At 51.8% G+C, this 11,162-nt stretch overlaps 1 protein-coding gene across 1 annotated transcript; it reads right to left on the bottom strand.

Annotated features, from left to right (window-relative positions):
* Window positions 1–6,616: 6,616 nt before the first annotated feature.
* PLA2G2D (phospholipase A2, group IID) lies at window positions 6,617–10,505 on the bottom strand. The gene is made up of 4 exons (XM_005866992.2): window positions 10,422–10,505; window positions 9,070–9,214; window positions 8,269–8,375; window positions 6,617–6,958 (listed from the first exon to the last, which is right to left on the bottom strand). Exons 1-4 carry the CDS (start codon window positions 10,459–10,461, stop codon window positions 6,807–6,809), a joined length of 444 nt encoding a protein of 147 aa, XP_005867054.1. The 5' UTR covers window positions 10,462–10,505; the 3' UTR covers window positions 6,617–6,806.
* Between the last annotated feature and the right edge of the window lie 657 nt (window positions 10,506–11,162).

Raw genomic sequence — 11,162 nt, 5'->3', positions numbered from 1 at the left:
GAGGGTTTAGACCTCAAGGGACTATCAACTGGGGGGAATGACTAGGCAATATAGGAGGAAACCAGTGGAAGATAAGGGCTATATCAGTAAAGTTTGTTGATGCAAATTCATCTTGGTGTTGACGCCCCATCTTTGAAGATAAGAGCTGTTTTCCTCTCCCTGGTAGGAGGGCAGGGACAGGGGTGTGGGCACCTTCTTCAAAGGGAAACTTTAGGCGACAAGGGGAGAACAGAGAACCCTGGGGTGTCTGTCAATTCTCAGTTGCCTTCGGCTCAAACTCATTCTTATGCCAATGTGGCATATCTTGGGGTGGCACATTCTGGTCCCTATAGAGGTCACGGAGCAAAGGAGTGACAAGGGGTCTCATGTGGGGTCTCCTGGCTCCCAGCCCACAGCTCCTTGACTGCCCTGCCCTGCTGCCCGCCGTGTTTTCACTCAAGAGCAGATCCATGTTCTCCTCTTCCTCTCTCTGGTGGGGGACTTCCCAGAGATGAGAATCCACTTCGCACTGACTCACGGGGCACCTGAGGACGATGTCAGGGTGAGGTGGTGTCAGCGTGGAGCCGGCTGTCCTGAGCATCTCTCGAGGGCCTGTTAGTTCACCCAACTATTTTTTAAAAAAAATACATTTTTATTGATTTCAGAGAGGAAGGGAGTGGGAGAGATAGAAACATCCATGATGAGAGAGAATCATTGATTGGTTGCTTCCTGTATGCCCCCTACTGGGGATCAAGCCCACAATCTGGAATCGAACCTGGGACCTTTCAGTCTGCCGGCCGACGCTCTATCCACTGAGCCAAACCGGTCAGGGTTACAGCCTGCATTTTAAACAAGTTCCCCCAGGGATTCATGGGAGGGCGGCTCGGGGATGCAGGCTTCCTGTGGCTTCCCCTCCGGAGCCGGGCCTCTGCTGCTTCTGGCTGAGTGAGTGGCCTCTGGAGTGGTTCTCACAGAGCCTGCTTCCTCATCTGTAGAGTAATGGGGTGTCAGTGAGAAAAGGATGTAAGGTGCTTAGCTTAGAGAACTGCGCCTTCCCATCGCCCTCTTAGGAAACCAGGTGGATTCTTCCTCTTCCTTCTGAGATGCGTTTCCGGGACCTGGGGTGCTCAGGGCCAGGGAGGGGCACTGCTGCAGGCCGTCTGCAGAGCCCAGACCAGCACCAGCTCATCTCAGGCTGGGTCCTTGAGGGGAGCAGGTAGTCTGGGCTTTGGCTCGCCTCAGCCCAACCTGGCTCCTGGAGGGGACTCCAGAGGAGAATGACCTTCGACCCACTTCCAAGGCCTCCTGGGAGTAGGGCAGTGTTCTTGGGAGGGGTGGCTGATTTGTGATTGTCGTGAGGGAGGGGCTGGGAGGCGATAAAACGTGTTCCCTTTCCAATCTGCACACCTACCGCTTCCACTCTGTCCCAAACTGCTCACCAACTGTAAGTACTCATCAAGAAAGAGGTGAGGGTGCCCAGCTGGTGTGGCTCAGTGGTTGAGCATCGATCTATAAACCAGGAGGTCGCAGTTCAATTCCAGGTTAGGGCATATGCCCAAGTTTCTGGCTCGATCCCCAAGAGGGGGAGTGCAGGAGGTAGCAAATCGATGATTCTCTGTCATCATTAATGTTTCTATCTCTCTCTCCCTCTCCCTTCCTCTCTGAAATCAATAAAAACTTAAAAAAAAAAAGGAAAAAAATGAGAGGTGAGGGTTTGGTAAAAACTTCCCATTCATGGAATTCATAAACAGCCCCAAGAGGTAGGTGTGATCACCCCTGTTTAGGGATCACAAATCGAGAATCACAGAAGTAGAGTCACTAACCCAAGGTCACACAGCTGGAAAATAGCTCAGTTGAGAGGAATAGAATGAGCTGTCCTATCAATTTTCATTCATTCATTCATTCATTCATTCACCCATCCATCCATCCATCCATTCATCCATTCATCCATTCATTCAACAGATATTTTACATGTCTCCAGCTTTGTTCTGGATGCTGGGGATGTTGTGGTCCCTGCATTCGGCGTGTTTATATTCTAGTCGAGCACTAGAGTGAGATAAACTGAATGAGTAAGTGATGAAGAAAACCACCAGGAAGTATAAACCAGAGAATTAGAATTAAGGCAGAGAGAGAGGGAGTGGTAAGGGTGATGATGGTTTGGGGGCAGGGGTGGGGAGGGGGGCGATGCTTCCAGTTGGGAGCACAAGGACGTTTTCCTGAGGGAGTGAGTAACTGTCAGCTCAACTCTCTTGCAAAGAGCTCTGGCAAGTACCTTCCCGAGAGGCTCCAAGGTGAGCAAGGCTTGGCCAGGAACCCAAGGCAGAGAGTGAACAGGGAGGAATCCCTCGGCCTGCCTTCTCAGCTTCAAGTTTTCACAAACTGTTTTAAAATCTCTTCTTTAAGTGAAAAAACTAAGACAAACAAAAAAAATCCAGAGCTTCCTAAGCGAGAGAGCCAGTCAGTCCCTGACTCTGGGTCGTCCAGACTGCCCCAGGGTCAGGCTGGCTCTCAGCAGTGAGCAAGGATGCAGGACCCCGAGTGTCAATGTCCTCATTGTCCCTCCAGGGACACTGAAATGTGGTGGAAGGGACAGGAGCCCCAGCCCCACCAGCACATGGCAGTGAGGGGAGGATGTGTGGGGAGTGAGATCCTGCTGGAAAAACAGAGACGTGGAGAGGCATTAGCCTGGGCCTGGCCCCCACACCCCAGAGGTGAGACCCTGAATCCAGGTGACCCGTGGATTGGGTCAGCCAGTGGTGGGAAGGGGCTCTGTGTGGGAGAAAGTGCCCCAAATGTGAGGGCTCTACTTGAGCACTATTGTTATTGTCGATAAGATTATTACTCACTAGCCCTTTACCCAGGTTTCCTGCCTTGCCGCACCCAGCCTCATCGCCTGGTCCCCGGGCGTGGCTATTCTCCCCTGAAGGGGACCCAGGGCTGAGTCACCAATTGTCCCAGTAAAGAGTGTGGGAGGTAGGCTGGTGAGACATGGCTCTGCAGCCAGAGGGACCTGCGTTCAAATCCCAGCCCTGCCACTTATCAGCAAGTGACTCATCCTAAAGTTTCAGTTTCTGCAGCTGGAAAGTGCAGGTGCCCCAAGGGAGTGGAGAGGAGTGGGTAAGTGGGCAGCCCAGGTGTTCGGTGTCCCTTCTGCCCCTCCCACGGGTGCCCCTTTGCAGAAACTGACCTCAGAGGAACAGGAAGCTCAATGAATGCGTCCTTCTGTCTGTCTCCTACATCCAGGGTCCATGAGGGACAGGGACAGACGGAGGTGCCTGTGAGTCTCCCTTCCCTGTGCCTCTTCTCCAACCCCAGTGACAGGAAACTGGCCCAGAGGAGAGCTCAGGGGTGGGAAGGGCTTACCTTACTCCAGGGACTCAGTTCTGGCTGCCCTGAGACCCCATCTCTCCTCTTGGTCCAAAGCTCCATGTCTTTACCAACGTGGGATTCATTCATTCATTCATTCATTCAACAAATACCTACTAATACCTACTATGTGATCACCAGGCTCTTCCCTAGGTTCCTAGCTCACAGAGGGAAGCACTACAGACAGCCCTGCTCCGGACCCAACCCTGGGATTGCCCACCCAGCACCAATCCTATCAATAATCTCAACAGCCCCCATCTTAGCAGCTACTCATCCCTTAGAGACATGGACCTTGCCCTGTCTGAGAGGTAAATAAGTCCCGAGGAATCTAAACCGACCTGGGTAATCACTGGGGCCTCATGGTTTCAGGTGGCCGGTCCTGAGTGGGAGGGCTGCTGGGTGGTGGTGATAGGGCTAATTAAAAAGAGACGCAGAAGAGGCAGCATTTTCTCTGCTGGATGTTGACATGTCCTGGCTCGAGGTCTGGATCACAGCTGCCGCCTCGGAGCCAGGAGGAGCCACCTGGAAGACCGACCCAACCAACACAGAGAGGGTGGCCAGCCAGGTGCTGATGACGCCATCAAGCCACTAAAGAGCCACCTTCCCCCTGGACTGATTGTCTTGTGAGCTCATAAATGCCCTCATTGCTGAAGCCCATTAAGTCACCGTTTTCTGCTGGAAGCTTCCTGATCAGTATAAACAGGGCGGGGTGCCAGGGGGCAGAGTGGGAAGGGTCTGGGGTGGCCACCTGGCTCTGCCTTTTGCTGGTTGCGGGACCTCGGGCCGTTCCCGTCCCCATTCTGAGCATCAGGTTGTTCGATTTTAAAAGGGGGATAAATGCCCATACCTGCCAACACTGACCTTGTCAAAGCCACAGAGCCCGGAACATGGGAGCTCTGATGGATTGTGGAATCGCCAGCTCTCGACCTTGGATGAAGTGGACATCATGCATGAGGATCTAAGTGAACAGCTGCACAGTCATACAGAAGGGAGAGAGGAGTTGGGTGGAAAGAGGGGAACATTGATGAACTATTCTCCTCCTGGCTTACTAGTAGCTTGGGGGTGACTGCAGATTTGGTTACTACCTAGTAACAACAACAACAACAACAACAATGCAGTTAACATTTAAAGAGGGGTTACTAGCCTGACTGGTTTGGCTCTGCAGGAGGCAGCTGACTGATGTTTCTCTCTCATCGATGTTTCTAACTCTCTATCCCTCTCCCTTTCTCTTTGTAAAAAATCAATAAAACTATATTAAAAAATAAAATAAAAATAAAGAGGGGTTACCATGTGCCAAGCACTGTGCTAAGAGCGTAGGCATTAATCCTGTTGAAAACATTAACCTCATCTTATTTTCTTCTTAATTTCATTGATACTTCACACACAAGGAAAGCAAGATCCCTCCTGGAAGGTCACATGGCTAGCCAGTGGTATAACTAAAATTTGAACTTGGGCCCCATACTTCTTCCTTCCTATTCTACTGCCTCGTACGAGGCACTGAGCTTCACATAGAAGGAAAACTGCTTGGCCAGCTGTTTCTCATCTGGGCGCCACAGGCCGGAGGTTGTGGGTGACTCCAGGTGCCTCAGCCCTGTTGCTGGAGACATGGCTGCTTACATATGAACGGCAGATTGTGGATCCTTATATGAAAAAGCTATTTCAGCCCTGTTGCTGGAGACATGGCTGCTTACATATGAATGACAGATTGTGGATCCTTATATGAAAAAGCTATCCATTCAACCATCATCCATCCATCCATCCATCCATCCATCCATCCATCCATCCATCCCCCATCATCCATCCATCCATCCATCCATCCATCCATCCATCCATCCATCCAAACTCAGTTTCCCTAGAAGCCATGCCTGAGATGAGGATTCTTGGGCAAGTGAAGAATTTATGGAGGGAGTGCTCTCACGAGAAACCTGTAAGGGAACAAGGGCAACAGGATAGGCCAGGGGACAAAGCAAGCAGAGGTGGTTCCAGATGTCTACCCTCAGCCTGATGCCAGGAGGAGCTCTGGGACATGCACTGTACCACCCAGGTGGTCCCACGCAGATGGGGGTGGGCAATGATCCGTTCCCTGGTATTATATTCCATATGCATTGGTTAGAGGTGGGTGATGTGGAGGGTAGGGGGGATAGGCAAGGTAGTTCCCAGCAGACAAGGTCAATCCTTAAGAGGCAGATGTGAACAGTTCACAGCCAACATCTGGCTGAGCTGGGAGTAGGGGAACTGGGCCAGAAGGGGATCTGAAGTGAAGCACTAACAGCATCCGCCACCATCTCCATTTGATCCGTTCGCATGAATGGAACACTATTACGTAGAGGAGCAGAGGAAACAAAGCTGTGACAGACACAGCCTCTGGCCTCCGGGAGCTCCAGTCTAGTTGGGAGAGATCAGAGAAGTCCAGACAATGATTAAGTCGACTCAAGGTCCAGCTTGGTAAACTGCAGACCCATCAAGTGCTATGGGAGCTCAGAGGAAGGAGTGAGGCCTGGGGCCTCCGGGAGCTCCAGTCTAGTTGGGAGAGATCAGAGAAGTCCAGACAATGATAAGTCGACTCAAGGTACAGCTTGGTAAACTGCAGACCCATCAAGTGCTATGAGAGCTCTGAGGAGGGAGTGAGGCCTGGGAGCCAGGAGGAATCAGCCAGGGGAGACTTCTGTAGGAAGCAACCCTTGGAGCCCGAGGAGCCTCGGGCGGGCTTAGCCACCTGGAGACGGCAAGTGGAGCATTTCTGCGGAAAGCCCACCTGAGCAGAGGCCTGGGGCAGGAGAGGAAGGGCCTGGAGGACATGTGGCCTGTGCTTTCGGGCTTCGTCCAGTCCTTCCCTCAAGAGGCATTTACACAGCCCCTTCTTGGCACTGCTTTGGGTACCAGGGATGCAATGAGTCCTCCACAGGCATGGGCCCCGCCCACCAGGACCTCAAGCCCAGTGGGGAGAGGGACACAGCGCCAGACAGGGCGGGGGAAGGGGGGGTTCCAAACTCCTGCGAGAGGCCCTTCCTGGGGTGATGGAGAGCCTGAGAGGTTTAAGGAGTAGAGTCGGGAGGACAGACAGATCAGTGCTGCCCATTAGAAAGGCCACTCGGGCCGCAGCTTGGACAGTGTATTAGAGGAGTGAGACTGGGGCGGGAGGCCTGGGGAGTGAGTGGCAGTGACAGGCCCCCAACACCTGCTGCTTTGGCCCAAACACCTTCCCCCTGGCTCCCTGGCCTTGGCTTTTCCTAAGATCCCAATCTCCCTCCGAGGACACAGCTGCTGTTGGGAGATTTATTTTAGAAGGTCCAAGAGGCACGGCGGGTGGTGGAGGAGAGGCTGACTCCGCACCCTGGGGGTGTGTTAAGGGAGTCAGGCTGCTTCAGGGGGTTGGTTACTTCTGGGACAGGGGTGTCAGCAATCCCGTGGGACTTCCGAGGACCCGGGTAGGGAGGGTGGGACAGCCGGGCAGGCTTCTTCTAGCACGTAGGGGTTTGGCCCTTGCAGCGGGACCTGGAGAAACGGGCGAGACGCAGCTTCTTCTGGTAGGTGCCCAGCTGACGCTTCAGGCAGAAGGCCACCTCCTTGTCACAGGCGCACAGCTGCCGCTCACACCAGCTCCCTTTGTCAGCTGTGGGGTGCAGGAGGGGGGCTCAGTGTCCGTCCATTCCTGAGGCCGAGCCAGGGCTGGGTCTAGGGTCCCTGGAGGGAACCGCTGAAGGCAGTGCCGTCCTCACTCAGCTTTAGGGTGTCCTTCCCAGCTACTTGGACTCTAGCTGCGTGACCTTGGGTACCTACCAAGACCTCCCCGTGTGCCTTTATTTATTTGCACCTATCATATGGCCTGGGGGGGGGGGGCAGGGAGACAGGACTGAACACAACTGACCTCTGAGATTCACACTCCCGTGGGGCAGCAGGTATTTGAGAACCGCAGAAACGAATATCAAACTGTGCTCTATGGGAGTCAGAAACAATGCCAGGGCCACAGGGCAGGAACGCAGGGGGCCAGAGCCATTGGAGCTGAGGTCAGAGGGTCTCTCTCCCTATGGGAAGCCAGGTGGAGGAGGGGGAATGTTCCAGGCTGATGGAACAGCCTGTGCAAAGACTCTGAGGCAGGAGGGACCAAGGTACTTCAGTTTCATTATCTGTAAAATGTCGATGATGAGAAGCGCTGCCTCAGGGGGCTGTGGTGAGAATTAAAGTAAGAAGGCAAAGCACTCAGTACAAGGAAGTGCTCGATAAATGCCGGCTATTACTATTCGTGTCATTGTTATTATTATTAAGCCCTCAGTGAACAGGGGCAGTGGAAATGTGCCCATTTGATTCCCAGCCCTGGACCTGCCACCTGCTTCCTGCACGGACCCAGGGGCCAAGTGACCTGGGATGCAACCCAGGCTCTGCTACTGGCAGCGGTGTGACCCCAGGCAAACACTTCCTCATCCATTTCTTTGTCTATAAAATAGAGCTCATCAGGGTGGGGCTGCCTCCTGGCTGGGCTGCTGTGAGGATCAGTGGTGATGGAAGTAGAAACAAGATCATCTATGGGACATGCCCTGCGGCAGGCATCTGTGAAGCTCATTCTGTCTGCCCTCATTCTAGTTCTTGGATTAACACTATGGGGTAGAATAGAATACTGTTCCCATCCTCAGTTCACAGATGAAGATACTGAGGTTCGGAGAGGTTGAGCAAGGCATTCAAGGTCACACAGCTGGGATCTAAGCAGAGGTCTGCCAGCCTTCCAGATCCTAAAGGAGCCAAAGCCCTCATTGGACCTCTCCATACTCCCACCCCTACTCCTGCCTCTCCTCCACCGCCCCACTATTGCCACTGGGCATGCGAGAGAAACAGAGAGGTTGTGTAGCTTGTGCATCATTGCACAGCATATGAAAGCAGAACTCCCTTCCTCAGTCTACAACTCGAATCCCCAGTCTAGACACTCACAGCACTGGATGTCCCCCTGGGAAAAGGTGTAGTTGTAATGGTCCCTGAAGTAATGGCAATGGTGGAGCTTCAGGAGACGATAACAGCAGTCGTGAGCATGGCAGCACCTGGAGGGAGAGCACAGGAGGTGGGGCAGGGAGCACAGACGCACTGCATCGTCCTTAGCCGGCTCGGTCTCAGGCAGCCCCTGCCCCAGAGGAGAACCCGAGCCCCCTTGGAAGAGCCAAGGCCTCGAGGGGTCCAGTCTTCGGCGTGCTCATGCTGGCTAACACTTACAGGGTGCTTCCTAGGGCCCAGGCACCTGCTTTTTCTACAAATTATCTGTTAATCTTCCCAACCACCCTACAACAGGGGTACTAAGACTATCCTCATGTCACAGCTGAGGCAACTGGGACTCAGGGAGGCCACGCCACTTGCCCGAGCTCACACAGCCTGAAAGTGGTGGGTCAGGGAAGTGACCGGGCCTGGCCCAGGCTCTCATCTCTCCTCTGGCCGATTCCCAGGATTGTGGTGAAGATCCGATGAGATAATGGCAAAATGAGGCGGGCCCTTTCAAAAACCCCATGCAATGGCAGCAGGCATTGTGTGTGGGTATTCTAATTAGATTAGGGGTTGAGAGTGCAAGGGGGGGCTGTCTTCAGAGACTTTGGGGAACCCTCTAGAAGGCAGGCTCCAGGAGGGTTGGGGCTGTGTCGAAGCTTAGCAGAGTTCCTAGCACATAGTACAGAACGGATCCACAGAATGAATAAATAGATGGAGAGGACAGGATTGCCGCCCGTGGGCCTGCCTGGGAAGGGTTACCAGTCCGTGGCATCGAGGGGTTGGCCTTTTCCACCACGTCCACAGTGACAGCCGTAGTACCAATAGGAGGTGAGGGGTGTCTTCCTGGTCACTTGTTTGACCATCTTGTTCAGGTTCAGAATCCCGCCCTGGGTTGGAGTTACACCTGTCAAGGAGCCCGGCAACAAGGAGAGGACGTGAATCCCAGGGGAGGTCCGTGCACCCTGGCTGGCACCTCTGCTCTATCTGGTCCAAACCAATGACCTTGGATAACAAAACGACAACAACCACTTACATCCATTAAAAAATATAATGACAGTGAGTGCTTGCCATGGGCCTTTTCATGTAGCAATTGATTGACTCCATCTCATCCCATGAGAAAAAGACTATTTTTAAAAAATATATATTTTATTGATTTTTTACATACAGGAAGGGAGAGGGATAGAGAGTTAGAAATATCTATGAGAGAGAAACATTGATCAGCTGCCTCCTGCACACCCCCTACTGGGGATGTGCCCGCAACCAAGGTACATGCCTTTGACCGGAATCGAACCTGGGACTCTTCAGTACACAGGCCGACGCTCTAGCCACTGAGCCAAACTGGTCAGGGCAAGACTATTTTTTTTAATAAGTCAACTTAGATGTAGAGAAAAGTTGCAAAGATCATACAGAAAGTTCTCATAGAGCCCTCACCCACTTTCCTCTAGTGTGGTATCATCTTACATAATTGTGGTGTATTTATGAAAACTAAGAAACTGACAATGAATACTATTTTTAATCCCCAGTTTAGAGAGGAGCAGATGGAGGCTCAGTCACTTGTTCCAGGTCATAGTAGTTGGTAAGTGGAGGAACCTGGATAGAGACCCAAGGCATCCTTTCTAAAATCACATACGTTGAGGGGCCAATTTGCTAGCAGCCACATTTTTACATTTGATCTTCTGCTAAAGATCAAATAGAAATCGCCCCATCTCCCACCAAGTCAACAGAACCCACTTCCCAGGTTCAAGGGAGATCCATGAACGTGGATGCGGAGTGCTGTTTCTATGCAAATGAGTGTTATTCTTTGGTCAAAAGGACGGAGGGGAACAGGGTGAAATCATTTCTGTAATTTTTGTCCAAAGTGCCACAGGTGCCAGCTCGGCAGGTCCCTGGATTCTGAACCTTCGGCTCTGACCACCCAGGCCTCTCTGGCCAAAGCCACTGTTCTAAGGGACTGGAAGCCGCTGATGGCTCCTTGCAAGGGGCAGAGGGTTAAGGGCTTGAGGGGCCAGGGCAGTGGAGATTAAAGCAGCAGTTCAGTCTAGGAAAAAGATATTATAGGGCCTACCTGTGTTCCTCCTTCCCTTTCCAGCTGTGCTCCTGTCCCCACTCACCAGCAAACACCACCAGCACGTACAGCAGGGGGAGTTCCATGATCCCTGCCCAGAGGAGGGGAAGCAGCTGCTGGAAGTCCTTCATGCAGGCAGCCCCTTATATAAGAGGCACCCCCACCCCCACCAGCTGAGCCTGCCCCTGTCCCTTCCGCTCTAGCTCTCATGGAGGCCACCTCTGCTCCTTCTGTTTCCTCTTTTCTGGCAAGGGGGAATTTTAAAACAAAATTATTTTTAACATCTATTTTTTAAACTTTCTGATTGCAAAAGAAGCACATGATCAGTGTAGAAGATTTGGAAAATATAAGCAATAAGAAGAAATTAAAAATCACCTGTGGATTCATTAAGCAGCATTACGGGTACGGTATATGTCCTTCTGGTTCCCTTCTGTTTCCTCTTTTCTGGCAAGGGGGAATTTTAAAACAAAATTATTTTTAACATCTATTTTTTAAACTTTCTGATTGCAAAAGAAGCACATGATCAGTGTAGAAGATTTGGAAAATATAAGCAATAAGAAGAAATTAAAAATCACCTGTGGATTCATTAAGCAGCATTACGGGTTCAGTGTATGTCCTTCTGGTTCCATTGCTCTTTCTCTCTCTATATATATATCTCCACACTTTTCCTGACCAAACTAGGAAGTTGTTATTTGTAGCCTCTCTTTTCACTTACCAATGAAATTTGAACACAGTTCTATGCCATTAAATATTCTTCTGCAGAAACATTTGAAAGGCAGTCTCGTAT

Source organism: Myotis brandtii, unplaced genomic scaffold (assembly GCF_000412655.1).
Source record: "Myotis brandtii unplaced genomic scaffold, ASM41265v1 scaffold2414, whole genome shotgun sequence".
Lineage (NCBI taxonomy): Eukaryota > Metazoa > Chordata > Mammalia > Chiroptera > Vespertilionidae > Myotis > Myotis brandtii.
Note: the sequence above shows the minus strand (reverse complement) of the source record. Positions and strands in the feature narration are given on the sequence as shown.

Excerpts from the sequence above, each read along its gene's own strand:
- PLA2G2D (XM_005866992.2), bottom strand. The coding sequence starts at position 10,461 with ATGGAACTCCCCCTGCTGTACGTGCTGGTGGTGTTTGCTG. Across the intron at positions 9,215-10,421 it reads CGTGCTGGTGGTGTTTGCTG|GTGTAACTCCAACCCAGGGC; the intron begins GTGAGTGGGGAC and ends GCTCCTTGACAG. Across the intron at positions 8,376-9,069 it reads CCCCTCGATGCCACGGACTG|GTGCTGCCATGCTCACGACT; the intron begins GTAACCCTTCCC and ends CTCTCCCTCCAG.